The 16,400-nt window shown below is 43.5% G+C and overlaps 2 protein-coding genes across 2 annotated transcripts; both read right to left on the bottom strand.

Annotated features, from left to right (window-relative positions):
• Nucleotides 1-42: 42 nt before the first annotated feature.
• On the bottom strand, nt 43-7,162 carry slc35a1 (solute carrier family 35 member A1). Its single transcript, XM_036549678.1, has 8 exons — nt 6,956-7,162; nt 5,328-5,505; nt 4,788-4,947; nt 3,966-4,118; nt 3,129-3,195; nt 2,746-2,922; nt 2,151-2,285; nt 43-1,909 (listed from the first exon to the last, which is right to left on the bottom strand). Exons 1-8 carry the CDS (start codon nt 6,963-6,965, stop codon nt 1,776-1,778), a joined length of 1,014 nt encoding a protein of 337 aa, XP_036405571.1. The 5' UTR covers nt 6,966-7,162; the 3' UTR covers nt 43-1,775.
• A 1,651-nt stretch (nt 7,163-8,813) lies between these two features.
• Nucleotides 8,814-14,145, bottom strand: cfap206 (cilia and flagella associated protein 206). The gene is made up of 12 exons (XM_036550601.1): nt 13,922-14,145; nt 13,753-13,836; nt 13,373-13,463; nt 12,746-12,934; nt 12,192-12,350; nt 11,793-12,007; nt 11,262-11,381; nt 10,949-11,147; nt 10,326-10,466; nt 9,793-9,986; nt 9,209-9,352; nt 8,814-9,044 (listed from the first exon to the last, which is right to left on the bottom strand). The coding sequence occupies exons 1-12, from the start codon at nt 14,027-14,029 to the stop codon at nt 8,814-8,816; spliced, it is 1,875 nt and encodes a 624-aa protein (XP_036406494.1). The 5' UTR covers nt 14,030-14,145.
• Nucleotides 14,146-16,400: the final 2,255 nt, after the last annotated feature.

The following is a 16,400-nucleotide window of genomic DNA, read 5'->3' as shown; positions in this document are numbered from 1 at the left end:
AGTGACAGTGCACACTCACGAAACACACAGACCAACAGCAGTTCAAGACTTTAATCCCCTTCGCTGTCAAAACCGCAAACGGTACCATATGTCAGGTAGATACAGGTTACATCTGATCAGCAAAATGAAAACACACAGTAAATGGTTGTCCAGCGGATGTTGAATCTTTTAAAACATGACAAAAGTCTCATCCCATAATAAGTCATGACATTTTAACAGACACCTGAAAGAATATGCTTGGGACCTCAGGAGTATAGAGACCGCTCTCACTCTGACAGATGGATCCCACGGGTAAGCTCATGTGAGTTGAGCACAAAATGCAAAAGCTAACAGGAAAAGGCTTTAGAGGCTCTCTCCTCCTCAATCCTTCAGAAGTAAGCATCCAGAATGATTTAGCAGAGGAACATTCAGAAAATACTACAGTAAATAAAACCCATACATCCCATGATTTAAAACCAGACACACTACAAGTACTAAATCAGCATTGCACCACAGTGCAGGCACAGAAAAGGGTTGCAATGGATGAGCGCTGAGCAGGAGGAGGGGCTAGTTGCTGCTTGAAACTGGATTGGCTTAGACACACCGCACGTGGGTGTCTGGACCTATCAGAGACAGAAAACCTGCTCTCCTTCATAGTTACACATTTCCAAATACTTGCTTGAAAACACTGTTTGTATGAAACGACTGGCCCTAAGAAGGAATATAGTGAATACATTGCACGAGCGCTGCCGTTTGGCATGTTTCGGGAAAGGGTTTCACCATGAGAAGTCAGCTTAAAGATCCAGTTTAAAGACACAGCCTCATGCAATAACTTCAACATCTGTGCCGTTGGCCATTCATCAAAAGCATTTCAAAGATATGTCGACTTGAGATCACCTGTAAATTCCTATACACACGTAACTCTCACATCAGTCTCTAACATAATTTTCCAAGCCATGACGAACCTCGTACATACAAATACAGGGAAAACAATAAAGCCCATCTACAAGAAATGTTTGTCATTGGCAATTTGCCCTCGCGTTGCAAATGCAGAACACAGTGCATGCACCTCATCTCGCAGGCCACGGCTCAGTAGAGTTTTCAGTGTCTGCTTAGGCGCATACAGTGTCTTTTGCATTCCTAACCGAGGGTCAGTTGCTGTCCAGTGGTCCATAGCAACCATTTTATACACATACAACAAACCGTGGCACATTGAGTAAACGCCCAAGCAGAGGGAGGAGCAGGAACCAAAGTAAACCGAAGCACCGGGGTCTCCCACAGCTCTGTGGCTCGGGGATTAGTGTCAGCTGCCTTTCAGCAGGCTGGTGCCCCTGTCTGAGGAAATTTCGAATTCATTCTTCTCTGATAAAAATGCGTGTTTAAAATCATAATTCACTCTTTACAAGAACGAGATTAACCCCCCTCCCACATGGCCACCCCCACCTCCAGCTCCCACCCCAAGCTCCCAATAAAAAAAAAAAAACATGGGGAAACCAGCAAGGATACATAAAAACTATGACTAAAATGACAAGCAGTGCATCATAAAAAAATGTCCTCACCGTCCTCCCCAGGCAGTGCTACAAGGTGAATCACTGGGATGTAGGTGTTGTCTTGACGCCCCCCTAGACAGGTGACAGGGAAGCAGAGTCCTTTGCATTGAAGTTCCAGGTGACAGCCGACCGTGATAGCCGACCGTTAGAGCCAACTGTGACAGTGGACCGTGACATTCGACTGTGCCAGCCGACCGTGAGAGCGGCCGAATGGCTGAGCGCCCCTCCCTGGCGCCGCCTCAGGGCTCAGACCGTGATCAGTTTGCTCCTGCTCTCCTTGTCCGCGTCGGCTTTCGCCAGCTTGGTGGTGTCCTGCTTCGGCAGGCCGTACAGGTAGATGGAGACGCACACCAGCAGAGCCCCGGTGGCGAATGTGGCAGCTGCGGGAGGAAAAGAAACGCTGAATCACGCAGGCGTTAACCAAGCTGTGCGCAATTCGTTACCTCCACTACAGGAGTGAACTGTGAACGACGAACGACCTAACATTTTTAATAACATTTTAATAACGTATATTAATCAAGGTGGCGCCGCAACTCAAGAGGCTGACAGCATAGTCTATATTCAAACCCTCACACACACACACACACACACACACGGAGAATGAGCGAATGCATGACTTACTGATCTGCAGTCCAAACAGAGTGACGGAGGACACTGTGGAGAGAACTATAGCAGCTGCTGCCGAGAAGCCCTTCATGATGTTGTCAGTGTACTTCACCACCACAGACGTGTAGAGACCACCTACACTGGCCAGCACTGAGGAACAAGCAGGGCAAAAACACTGACGCACACACACTGGCAGATTTCAGACCAAGAAACCATCAAAAGGTGGATTCTGATACTGACGAAGGAGTTGCACTGAAGTTAATCACTTAAATCATGAGGAAAAAGGCCGTTGCTACTGGCTGCTGTTAGCAGCTTTCTCAAACATGTATATTGGGATTAGTGCTGCACTTTACTGTACAAAATTATCTTGAGTTGAGGTCTTGGTTGGTCTTTTTAGGAAAAAAAAAGAATTGTTACTTTTTGCACATTGATAGTTTTATTTTATTCTGTAATGGAAAAAGTCTCTGAAAAGGGAAGTAGATACAGCAGTTTTTTTAGGGTTTTAAGTCTAAGCTGAAACCTGCTGCTGTTGTAGTCTCAGCTGTGACAGTGGTGAAAAGAGTGGGGGCGGCTGCGAGTGAAATGAGCGAAACACAGGGAGGAGGCTCACGGATGACGAAGCACACCCAGGTGGTGTAGCCGTAGAAGAAGCCCTTCTCCAGCACCTGGGCTCCGTCTGACACGAACACGCCCACCAGGGTCACCACAATGCCAGACAGGTACATCTGGATGTTTCTAACCCACAGCGACGTGTCTGAGCTCTTCAGCACCTTCTCAAAGTACACACCTATCCCAGGACAGAGCCAGAAACAGACAGACAGACAGACAGATTGTTCATACAAAAACAGACAAATAAAAATCAGATGATGAGAGGCAGAGAGGTACAGATGTTAGATTAATCAATCATAAACCACGCACAAAGATTAAAAGCTGCAGGAAAATGCACACTGGTAAAAAAGTAAAATTCTTAATACATTTTTGTTAAAGTTGTACCTGCAAATCCAGAGCACAGAACAGCTACAGCGATAGCTATGAAACCCAAGAAAGGGTTCTGCTGCACCTGAGGAGGCAAAGACAGGAGACAGAAGCCTCTTTCAAACACAAAATGGCAACAATGAAATAGCCACAGCTTGTGAGGCATCTGAGCTTTATCTCCAGAAATATGCAAGGTGATTTCCAAGTGAGGAACAACTGTTGTACCTTTGAGAAAGATTCAGTACTGAGCTTAAGCTGTGTTGGTAAATACCCATGCTGTACAGTGGCATCTACCAGACAAATAATTAATGCAGTGTAACTCGGCCTATTTGGAAAGTTGTCAGTTAATAGATACAAGCCACACAGATCTCCTGCGATGTCGTAAAGTTACCCAGGTAACAGGGTGCACAGCAGTCTGGTATTTGAGGGCCACATTTTATTAATCTCCCACTTTCCTTCATGGCCCTGTGGGAATTCCCCTAGCCTGACACGGGACAGCCTTAGCGGTCAATCTCCAGCCAAATCATACCAGACACTACAAATTATAGCACGCAGTATAGTGTGGCATGAAGCATTAATAATGACTGATTGGGGTCAAGGCTCTGCAGTAGACTGGTCCAGGTTCAAGGATAGCTTCTATTATGCAGTCGCTAACAGTGAAGCTTAGAAAACTGAGATGAGATAAATGGCATTTAGAGGCCTTGACCATTTGCAGCAGGTGCCTAAGCATTCACGTGGACATGGATGAAGGTTGGTGAATAGTGGTGAAGGTTGGTGAAGGGCAGGGAGAATTGATGGTGGCTGGTGAACAGCGGGGAAGGTTGGTTAGGGCCTTGCAGCGCTGCGCGGCCTTACCTGGACCTTGGTGGACTGGGCCGGGGTCCACTGCACGAGCGTGACTCCCCCACACAGCATGAAGACGGAGAACCACTGCAGCCTGCTGAGGGAGCGGTTCAGCATGAGCACCGTACACAGGGCGGTGCAGGGGATCTTCAGCTGGTACGTCACCTGCAGAACAGCAGATATTACACGCGTTTAGCAGACGCTCTTATCCAGGGCAACTTCCAGCACAACAGAACAAAAGTGTATGCATTCACGTTAAATGAGCAACAGCGTCAAACAGCACTCCCAGACCAGTGGGTGTGAGCATAACACCACTCAAGCCACAAGTTAACTTGTGAAACCTGACTTGGCGACGGAAGCCAAGCATACTACTGTATGTCATTCACAGAAACAGCACATTCCCTCTCCCTGTCAGTCACCAAACACCCGACCGTCAGCAATCACACACCATGGAGACTCCTTCACAAGCAACGCTCATTCAATGACAGACTCTACTGCAAGGTCTTGTTGTTGATCTTAACTCCAGATCACGCATGTTCGTCATAACAGCAGTAACAGCGTAAGCAGATGCTGTATAAAGTAAGTTTCTCAACACACCTTAACAGCTTTTTTTACACGTGCAATAAAGTCTGATGTTTGCTCATGAAATGGAATGCGTGAGCACCTGAGATACAGAAACATCGCACGCACAAACACATCCATTAGCAACGCGTGAAAGGGTGAATTCAGCGAGCTCGTGCGGTGAATGCGATCCAACAAACTCGATGAAAGCAAATGTAATGTAATCCCCTAAAGTGAGTTTCAGGCCACAGCAGTTGCCAACTTGCCACAGACCTGATAAACAGCTGCGTCCAGATTGCTCAGGGCTACGAAGGCCATGTTGTTCTGAACAGCGTAGACCAGCGAGGGAACGCTCAGCTTCAGCAACTCGACCGGACTCCGGAACACGTGGTCAACGACTGCGGTCTTCAGCCTGCTAAGGCTCCCTGTCTCTCTGAGAAGGGAAAAGAGAGAGAGAACAAAACATATCAGGAAGCTGAACCAAGGTGGATACACTGTGAAATCTTCACTCCTGACTTTTACTGCTCAGCTACATGCCCACTCTGGAGTAACACGCAACCAATAATGAGAGTTAATCTGGCATGCTGGTATTCATTCCAAATGCCCTACAAATACAAAATAATACAACACACTGGATGAAATGCCGTGGACAAAGTGCAGTGGACTAAGAATGCAGTGACCAAATAAAGGACCAAGTCAACTAAAGAACATATCCAATGTCAATTCAAAGCTACGGCCAACCAAGACCACATCTGCTTTCCCCTGTGGTCATAGGACAAGTAACACCGTCTTTTAATCGTCGATTTAACTCACTTGGCCAGCATCCCGAGGCTCAGAAACAGCTTGATGACTTCAGTGATACAGACCGCCGTGGTGGAGAAGTACAGGTCCGACGACACGGTCCTGGTGTACCGCAGAGCCACGGTGTAGGTGGCCGCCACCAGCGTCATCACCGTCAGGCAGTACAGCTTGAAGGCCACGCTCACCGGTTCTGCAAAAACGTCAAACGAGACTGTTTCTACGGACTGTGTGTTCAAAAAATCTTGCCAATGCTATCCAGTCAGGAGCAAAAAAGTATGACCCAAACTTTAAAATATATATAAAAAATAAATAATAAAAATATATCCCCTGGTATAGTTATTATATATCCACTGGCTTAGTTGAACTAAATACAGCACAAAGAAACTGATTTACAGACAGTACTTAAAGACTTCGGGGTCATTTATTGCCCAAATAAATTGAGTGCACGCCATCATACGGTGTTAATCACTGGGTTATTTAAGTGTGGCAGGTCGCAATCAAACCTTTGTTTTATTGTTCGCTAGCAAATTAGCATGCATACTATTGTTTGCTTTAAGATACTAAAATATTTCCTTTTAATCCTATCTGAAGGTGACCCTTGTGTTGTAGTTATCAGATAACTAGCTAGCTACTCCAGGAACGGAATGTGAAATGTGAAATCTTTCCTTTCCGTGGGAGACAACTGAACAATTTATGCAGTGGTCATTTAAAAAAGGATCTACATTTACACTAACATTTATTATTTTGGCAGACGCTTTTATCCAAAATGATTTACAAGTTAGGTAGAGTACAATACAAGCAAAAAAAAACCACAAGAAGTCAACAATATTGGAAGCGCTGCATGACCGGGTTTCAATGGTTGGCCAGACAAGTTACAAGCTAGCAGGCAGAGATAATGAGTGTGTTAAACCATCCGATTACATTTTTAAAAATAGTTTAGCAGGAAAAGGTTTTGAGACATGAGAAATTCCTTCAGGTGGTAGTGTTTCAGGTTCTCAGGATCTAGGTATTACCGGCATTTTGCTCCACAACGCTGATCTAACGATCAAGATACAATAACTCAGCAATGTGAGTGACAGCAATGAGCTAGCCATAAAGGTAAACGACCCGGAGAGCCAGGTAACACATTATCCTTGCCACGTAGCTATTTGTGCTACTTGCTACCTAACCTCAAACACCTGTCTAGGTTACAGTAGCTAACATGTCATTACCTATTTTAGGTAGCCAGCTGTCATTAACTAGCTCGCTCACGTCTCACGTTCCCTCAATTACTGCTTAGCTAGGTATGTTCTTGTAATACTTTTTCAGTGAGACTGTCTTAACGGGCTAACACAGCTGGCTAAGCATTCTGGCGGAAATTAGCTAGCTAAGTTACCCAGATACAACAGTAATGTATCGCTAGCTGTGTATTAATTTGTCTGATACTTGGTTGCTTGCTAATGTTAGCTACAACGCTAACATTCGGAGAAGTCGACTCTAGCACTTGGAGATCAATGTGGCTGGATAGCGACGGGAACAGTTAGATTAGTGTGCCCAACGGCGGTTTCACAGCTGTGTAGTAATCCAAGCAATGCACAGCCGTAAAAATGTGACGCTAGGTAGCCAGACATGTAACGTTAGCATAAATAGCCCCGACTTACCATTGGCCATGGTTATCTTGATGGTCGGCTCTGCTAGCTAGCTAAATCCTGTCAAAGAAACGTGTTCCTGTGAAACACCAAACATAAACTACTCAGGCTACATGTCTTTTTACAGCTCGATCAGTCTTTATGTGGCTAGGAACAACGCCTTGGAAACCTGGCTAGCTGAACCACGACCCTAAAACCATTGTCACTGAACACACAAGCGCGTCAACCAACTTTGAACCGGACGCACTGAGCCTCAGAAGTGCGGCTGCGTCCCAAGCCATGACGACATTTTAACGCGACTACCAACCTCCGGAGCTGTGGCTGTGTCGCAAGCCATGACATCATAGCCGCCTTTCCAAAATGGCGTCTTGGGCCAAAAATCGATGTCGTTCATGGGCTATTTCACTGGAAAACTGAGCGTTTGCGACGCAAGTAAGAGTCCAGTGATAATGTGCGAGATGATGCAACGGTTATGGGAGCTAGAACATATTCCTTGTTTTTTTAGAACAACAGGATAATATCAAATATGTTTTTTAAGGATGAAATAACGCACTATTTTAGTTGGCTGAATGGGCAGCGTGTACATAAATTGACGGATTAACGGACTAGTCTCTGATTGGTTAAATGTACAACGCCAATTTTAATGCTGGAAGAGAGAAACCTGTCATTATGAACCAAAGTTCATACTCAGTATTTTTATAAAGGCTACTTTTATTAGGCCTATGGTTAGGGTTAGGGCAGGGCTACAGGCATGACAATCGTGGCCTTTTGATCAAGGGTCAGATTTAGTATTACATTAAGGGGTGGAACTAAGGTTACTGTTAGTAGGGCTAAGGTAAGGTCTGATACTAGGGTTAGGTTAAGGATAGGGTTAGGAAAACTGTAAAGGCCATGGGGCAATGGTTGCATTTTGATCACAGACTAGAGCTGGGGTCAGGATTAGGGTCAAATTTAGGGGTGGAGCCAGGTTTAGGGTTTTGTTTATATAATGAAGTCTATGGGAAAGCTTCTTTGTTGGTAAAGCTATGTAAAGCTTAGTTTTTGCTGCTGTGTATTTAAAAGCAGTTTCTGGGTGAATAATAGTGTAGAGGGCTTAAAGCAGCACACCTCAATATTGTATGGTTCTGATTCCACCCCACAAAAATCAGGTAGAACCACAAATACACAGTGCTAGTAGTAGAATTAACAAGGAACTGTCCAAGGAAGAGCTGACAAGGCTGACTATAATGAAAATAACTGAAATAGGCCTGACTGTACATATTTTAAAATAAAATATTAACATTTAGTTTGGTTTTCACTCATGTATTCTGGATGGACTACATAGTATGTTTTCATAGACTGGGAGTTCTGGCCTGCCCACAACACCCAGATTCAAATGGTATTCTACTCAATTCAGCTCACCATTCACACAACAAAAAGATTAATTGAAAAACAACGGATCATTTGCAAAGGATAAAACACACTTGTATCAATCTATCTTACAGTATTTTATTTAAATTCTGTTGATATAGAAAATGACAAGAAAAACAAAATTTCAACTTTTTGCTACACACATCAAGATATAAAGCTTTGTTTGCTGAAAGAATAAGTAAATACTTACTCCATTTGCCATTATTCATTCATTTCTAATTAGTAACAGCACATGAATGGGGCAGTGTGTTAGAATAGTTGAATCGCTTGGTAATTTCAACTTATTCTTCAAAAACTCTGTCTTAATTAATATTCAAATCACACAGCGATCCCCCAGCTAAATGCATTTTTATTTGTATAGTTTGTTCATTTGTTCATTTCCCAAGTAAGTTCATTTTGAAAAGCAAACTGGAAACATATAACTTCACATATTTAAATGATCACCTCATTACTAGGCCGATTATGATTCATCAACTGCTCTCGTTAGGTTTACTTTGACCATCTGTTTGGTGTTTGATTCTTCCCCACGAAGGCCTGCCAGGTACACCTCTGGTTTTGGGACGTTGGTCCCATCATCAGTCTTGCTCTGACAGGCCACATCCTTGGGCGGGTAAGTCTGAGTGACATTATCCCTCCTCATGTGGCTGAGATCAGTCTGCATTGAGTGAGTCACTTTCTTGCGTAGATTAGCCTGCAAAGAAGATGTCCTCATTAATATCTGTGGACCTTTAGAAACCATATATCTTCAATATTTGCTCAAATATTCAAAATAACATGCAGCCATCATACGCCCAAGCCACCAGCATCAAATGTACCAATTGGTATTTTAAAATATTACAACAAATGAATACTGACCAGTTTGATTGCTTTCCTTCTCAGTTCCCATTCGTTCCACTCGTATGACTTCAAAATGTTTGTCTCCACCAAGTGTGTGTCCGTCTGTGTGGTGCTGTCAGATTTTATTATTGGCTTCACCAGCAGCCTCTCCCCTACCTGCACCTGTTGGAACAACAGTATCACAGTACATTCCTAACGACACCTTCCCTCAGCAAAGAATCTGCTAAGGCAATCTGAGAGGGTACAAGACCACAGACAACAACACAACAGGCTGTGTACAAACCAGTGATCTACATCAATAAAACACAGGGTCATGCTTTATATTATAAGTGGTAATATATTAGCTTTATAATATATTAGCTTTATATTACATGTGCCATTATAACTACCTGGAAAGGCTGCAATTAGTATTACCACAAGCTTTTGGTAGACTTAATTATATCTTCTTCTTCGTCTATATCTGTCTTCTTGGTAAAAATGATGGCAAGATTGATTTGCAAAGGAAGTCAAAGGAGATCAGTGGTAGGAACACAGCCTCAGGGCCAGGTCTCAGTGCCACACTGGCGCTGAGTGAGCCAGCGTGAGATCCTGTGCGCACTCACCTCGGGGTACGGGGTGACAGAAGCAAACTGCTGATGGAGCTCAAGCAGGTGGATAAGCTCTGGGGACTGCCTGGCAACCTCCGCCACTTGTGCGATGTACTCATCTGGGCTGGAGGAGAATTCACGCGCTGCCTCCTTAGAGCTGAAGATGTAGTACTTCTCTCTGTGCTTCAGCACTCCGATACTCGGATTACCTGGATGTAGTTAAGTTAGTTATTAGTACTTTTCAGCATATGGGTGTTTGACTTCTGTTGATACTGGCATAGAAAGGTTACGTTTCAAAAAAATTTTAGGAAGAAAGTGAAATACTCTCAAATAGTAAGTATCTGCTACCACAACAGATTACCAAACTATACTGATAATGACTCATGTGCATATATAAAAAAGCCAGTCTGTGGCATTATCTCCTTGTTTAAGAATGATTTTCCAGTTGATATTAAAGTTTTGACCCACATGAATAAAAGCATACCAAACAAGAAGAGGTTTGTCCCGAAAATTTCACATTTTCCTAGTATTTCAGTACCTCTACATACCTGGTAGGAGGAAGCCACGCTTGTCTGCGAGTGTGTAACCACACATTCCCTTGAACTGAAGAGGCAGCTGGTCAAAGTTGGCTGTGGTTTCAGGGAAGAGCCACTCTTGACCTTCAAACTCAAGGGGATTAATGCGATTTTCTGCAGGGAAAAAAAATGTTGGCAAAACATTGTCAATACATTGCCAGATATAGCTTGGAAATGACATGTTATAATGACTCATGACTAATTTACTCACTGTAAAATAATCAACATTGACAGAGACCTAAAATGGGGGAAAAGATTCGGAATTGGCACAGCTTTTGAAGAGGGGTAATTGACCAGACAAAACATGCACTGGAATGAAATCCACCAGGAGAGGGGAGGAGCAGTCCATCTGAGATGGTATGGAGGCTTGTTTAAACCGCACTCAGCCCCCCATGAGCAAAGAAGGGTTGCAAACATTGGACTGCCTTTTAAACCACTTCCTTACCTTATACTCAAGGCATCCTATTGGATGCTGTACATTTTATAAATGAAATAAAAGGAAGCAGGCCAAAAGGAAGGCCAGACACATTACGGAGACTTGAGTAACGATCAGTCTTGTACTGCTGTATTGCTTGGTGCGTGCTCACTGTACCCACCTGAGGAGTCCTTCATTCTCTGCTCATCGCTCTTCACCACCAGGTCCTCGAGCAGGACTTCAAACTGATCCCTGGGCACCAGCCTGCCCTGGGCGGCCAGAAAAGTCCTCAGATTTTCGACCAGCTTACCAAACACACTCAGCAGAACCATCTCGTTCTGAAGCCCCGCCCACAGCTTTGCCAGAGTTGTGAAATAGGGCTGAAAAAGAGCGATACAGGTGGAGGCGGAGAACACCGTCAGAAGAAGATTTCACGTGCTTAGGTTCTGTGTTTTAAAAAGATGTGTATGAGGTAAAAAGTGGAGGACACCTACAAAAACCTGGGCTGTGGGAATTATCCTCTTATACTGCACTATGTCCCGTAGCTCCTTCATGTGCTTTTGCAGTTCGGTCTGCAGCGAATCCAGCTGCTTGGAGCAGAGGGCCACATCTGCCTGGAGGGGGAGATCAGCCATTAACCACAGCTACATAACAGAGGAGGCAACACGGTGCACATGCTATTGCAATCATGACTTAGTCATTTGTCATTATTGCAAATGGGGTTGCAGTGAAGCATAGCGCTAAGGAGCAGGGCTTGTAACCGAAAGGTTACCAGCTTGATTCCCTGCTGGGGTACTGCTGCTGTACACTTAGGCAAGGTACTTGCCAACCCACAAGTGCCTCAGTAAATATCCGGCTGTATACGTGGATAACATGTAAAAACTGTAACCTGTGTAAGTTGCTCTGGATAAGAGCATCTGCTAAATGCTGATAATGTAATGTAATGTAAAAATAACCAAAAGAGAGTCATAACAAGGCTGCCCTTGCTGCGTGCCCTTTGATGCAGCCCCGGGCCTCTCGCTCACCAGGACGATGTTGAGGAGGGCCTCGTGCTGCCTCACGTTGCACAGGGCCTGGCTCAGCAGGTGCTGCGGGATGAAGAAGTCACTGGGCCCGACCTCGGGGTCGTACAGCCACTCCAGCAGGGCCGTGTACTGCGCGGCTAAGCTACGCGTTGCCTTCACCTCAGACTCCATGTGACTGCGGGTGGCGGAAATGACCTCGCTCAAGACTGCTGGCACTGTACGTAAGATATTTAAAAAAGAAAAAGAAAAACTGATATTAGTAACCACAGCATCTTTCTGGCTTAAAAATCAAATCAGATGTCAAGTCTTGTTATGCATCTGATGGTCGTAATATGCACTGTGTGCTCAGATCTTCCCTGTCCAATGTCAGGGACACTGCTGTAAAGTATGGGGACTTACAGTCATCGATGCCTTCCCCTCCTTTCCCGATGCTCTTGTTGAAGAGGCGGATTCCCAGCACAATCATGCTGAGCTCGTTCAGCTGCTGCTCCTTGTCCTTCTTGATAAGGGACATGAAGGTGCCCAGCTCTGTCTGGGGGAACACGCTCTGTAGGGCAGCTTCCAAACACACAGACATCAGTTACAGTCAGGGAGTCACTGTCCCACTGTATCAGAATCAGAATCACAATCAGATTCAGACTTTAAGTGTTTAAATGAAGAAATTGTCACTAGCCATGTGTGTGCTAGCTCAGGAGTGATAAGATTGTAAAGCAGAAAGGATATATCAACAAATGTGTCTTTTAGCTGAGAATTTTGAATTAAAATAAGTAAAATATGTGGTAATTCCTTGTCAGGGACTCTCTACACAAAGCAATAACTACACTATTAAAGAGGAAATAAACACAACCACATTCCCACAGAAATGATGGCATGATTTCAGTGGTTTTCTGTGTGCCCGTCTGTATAAGTATTTTTCAGAGAAGCCTGTGAGCTGTAGGGTACAGATTCCTCACCAGTAACCTCTCGCACGGTGTTCACGTCAGTGGGGGACCCCACTCCGGAGCGGAGCACCATGTACTGGACGATCTTCCGGTAAAGGGTCTCCAGCTCCTCCCGAGACCTGGCTCGGCTGTCTGTGATCTCACGGCCCACTGCAAGCAGCCTGGATGGCAGCATACGCTGGTGTTCCTCCAGGATCTCACCTGGAATACCACACACACGCGCATGCACACACACACACACACACACACACACACAGACACATTACATGATGAAATGACAGTCTATACCAGATTAAGGGCAACACTGCAAATGTCTGAATAAAATGTGACAATAGATGGCTGCATGCTGGTTTGGCTGGTTTCTGGGGTAAAAAGGCATTTCTATACATGCAAGTGGATGAAATTCTTTATTGCAAAGTAGAAATCTTGCAGCTAAATCTAGATCTCCCCAAAAAGCCTTATTTTGAAATGGAAGGACCAAATGCATGTCATTTTGTACTGAACAAACAACACAAATGGAACAGTGATAATAAAACAGTGCACAAACAGAAACAATCTTTCATATTTAATAAGTGGTCACACATGGGTGTGAAAACCGACTTCCATGTTGCTTTGCATATTTCATCATTTCGCACTCACGTCGTGATGTGTAATTCATGTCAAAATACACCTGCATTTTGATCGTGTCAAGGGCAGGACTTCGCTCATCCACGAGGCGGTCCACGCACAGCTGTGAGGAGAAAGCGCTGTCATGGGTATTTGTCCAACAAACGCAAAAGGTAATGCTCTCCCTGATCGATCTTAACAAGTCACTGCCTTGGAACAGAGCGTAATGGGGTTATAGGATAAGCAAGGCTCTCTCATATTACTGCATGTTGGTTGTAAGCTACCCTTTCACCGATAGGTGGTGCTGCAAAATTCCATACATTATGATAATAATAATAAGGAATGTATGGTTTTCCTACATAACAAAGAATGGAGATTAGCAGACATAGCGTAATAAAAGTACAGTACTTTACCTCGATTAGCTTCATAACATCGTTGTTTGTAAGAGTCCGATCTACGTTGAATTGATTTCTTGGGTCCAAAACAACAGCTTTTACCTAAGAACATTGAACAAACGTGTTACCCGCTGGATGATGGTGACAGTTAGCCCATATAAGTGAAATTATCCATTTACCCACTTACCATAAATGCCACTAATGTTTCCGACACGTTATGTCCTTTTTCCGCACATCTCTGAGCAACTTCACGAATAATATTTTTGATGACACTTTCTGCTTGGGCGCGAGACATCTTTAACTACCAGTTATAAATATCATTCAATTGCACACCAAAAAGTTAGCTGCTTAATTTCCAACAAGCTTTGTAAAACTGAATTGTCCAAACACCTTCACTTTGGTCGGTCACAGTGAAACTCTAGTTGTAGCATCAACTAGCTAGCTAACAGCCATATGTGGTTAACTACTTAGCTTGCTTTAGACAACTAAAGTACACTAGCCAATCTAAATTTAACTCGCAACAATTTATATGCACATGTTGATGGCTTTAAAAATAGATCTGTGTCGATTTATAACGTTTTTTCACGCAGAAAATACTTCCCGTTTTCCTATTCGATATCGCATTCCCTTTTTATTAAAGCCCCTCCGCTTGACTGTTGAAGTGTTTCGCTCTGGGTTGCCAGGGCAACCGAGCGCAAACCTCACATCTCACGAGACTGACGATCTTCCAAAGCGGTCAGCCTTCCCGAAACCACGTGGGATAGGAACAGCAGCGTTGTTAGCTGGTGCAATCTCCATTCAGGGAGGGTTGTGTTATTCTCAGACAGTTCCTTCGCCAGACCGCATCCCACATCTCACACCGCGTTCCCAAACATGTGGTAATGCATGGCGTAGCCTACCAGGATTTGTAGCGGCAACAGATTAAGTGTTCTAGACCTTGCTTCACGCTGCTTCATAGTTGCATAGGCAAATGGACCGTTTATCATTCAGCAACTCAAATATGTGTGGCAACTTGAGCAGTCATAATCACTGATTCGTTTATATGGTCGTTGTAAAATTTGTTTACTTACACTAACATACAAATCATTGTATGATTTAAAGTTGATCAGACTAGTCAAATGCAGTTGATAGGGAATCTGAATGGTGAACTACAGTACCACAACCTCATGGGTGCTGTTCATATTTCAGACATTCATCAGGCAGAGGGTATACGACAAAATAAAACAGAAAAGGTGAAATTTAATGCGATTTCTCTCATCTACAGAGTTTAGTGATAAATGTAGCAATCAGAAGATAAAGTAAATGCAGAAGGGATTTAACACTGAAGTGCTGTAGGACAATTTACAGTCACAGTAAGTTGCCCCTACTAAATGGGCAGCATTATTGCATTGCCTATGCATGATTACAGGAATAATGAAGACTGGTTGGAGAAAAGTTATACTTATCACTCACTCCTCTGATGCAGAAAGACTAAGGGCACATTCAGAACCCTATGTGATCAATTTCAACTTACTTGTAACTTCAAAAAGAGGGGAGAAATGAACGTTTTCTTAAAATAATTTATTATAAAAACAGACATAACATTTACATAACTTGGTTCACACAAGGTTCACATAAATGGAACACGAGCAGGATTCGTGCTTTGGATTGAAATACTTCACTTGGGTCATTTCCAACACAACTACTTTGCATCCAATGTTACAACTAGAATAAATAGAATTTTAGATGCAATGGAGAAAATTACTTTCTAGTCCTGAACAGCAGCCCTTATGCAAGACTTACATTTTTCATCCTGTACATTGCAAAAAAAAAAAAAAATTATCTGCACCTTAAAGACCTGAGATCATAGGTCACATTTCAACCCTGTTTTAAGTATCAAAATGGTAGTTCCAAACACACACCTTTAAGAGAACATGCAAAAAATGGTGCTTCAAAATATTCAAACAGTGAAAGTGCATATGGCAATATACTTGCTCTTACAACACATTAAAGGGGCTGATTTGTACTGGTTTGTCAGAATGGCTTGCTTTTATCTAATTTTTTGAACAAGGGTGCAACACATGCTTCACCACCAAGTCCACACTCTTAAGCAAGTCTCTTCTCAGAAGGTGCATTGATCAGAACTTCACAACTACAAGCTATGAATACTTCATTTATTAAACACACAATAGTAATCCCAAACTAGAAAAATCTTCCAAGTCATATTTATAAATAGCAATTTCACACTGCATGCTCACAAATCAAATAAACTGAACACATCACCAGTAGACAAATAAGTGCACCCTGAGCCACCAACACATGGGCTGATGGATCCATGGACACTACCTTCAGAAAACTGCTAGGGACTGGCGTTAATGAAGTTTATGAAGCCAATTATTTTGCACATGCTCAGTACATGCTCCTGCAGAGACCGGGAAAGCGAGTCATTTGAACAACACTGACATTTAACTCTGGCAGAAGTGAGGGACCAATGCAGGAAAAATATACAAATATTCAAAATGTCTATTAATTGTCTTCAGTCTCAAAATATGCCGCAGAACATGTAGTAGAAACATTAGAACTGGTAAGGTAAAAGCACTTCACCTGCCTTCATTAGGCGTAAGGTTTGCTGGAGACCTTTCAGCCACCAAGTTACAGACATAAGACAAACAATTTTCCAATTTTAA

The sequence above is a fragment of the Megalops cyprinoides genome, chromosome 17 (genome assembly GCF_013368585.1).
Source record: "Megalops cyprinoides isolate fMegCyp1 chromosome 17, fMegCyp1.pri, whole genome shotgun sequence".
In the NCBI taxonomy this organism is placed as follows: Eukaryota; Metazoa; Chordata; class Actinopteri; order Elopiformes; family Megalopidae; genus Megalops; species Megalops cyprinoides.
The sequence above is the reverse complement of the archived record's forward strand: the minus strand, read 5'-3'. Positions and strand labels throughout refer to the sequence as shown.

Coding starts and splice junctions, on each gene's coding strand:
- slc35a1 (XM_036549678.1), bottom strand. Junction 4,948..5,327: donor AGCCTCGGGATGCTGGCCAA/GTGAGTTAAATC, acceptor TTCCCTTCTCAG/AGAGACAGGGAGCCTTAGCA. Junction 1,910..2,150: donor TCTGTTTGGACTGCAGATCA/GTAAGTCATGCA, acceptor TTCCTCCCGCAG/CTGCCACATTCGCCACCGGG.
- cfap206 (XM_036550601.1), bottom strand. CDS start 14,029: ATGTCTCGCGCCCAAGCAGAAAGTGTCATCAAAAATATTATTCGTGAA. Junction 11,382..11,792: donor CCCTCCTCAACATCGTCCTG/GTGAGCGAGAGG, acceptor CTCCCCCTCCAG/GCAGATGTGGCCCTCTGCTC. Junction 9,353..9,792: donor CTGTCACCCCGTACCCCGAG/GTGAGTGCGCAC, acceptor TTGTTCCAACAG/GTGCAGGTAGGGGAGAGGCT.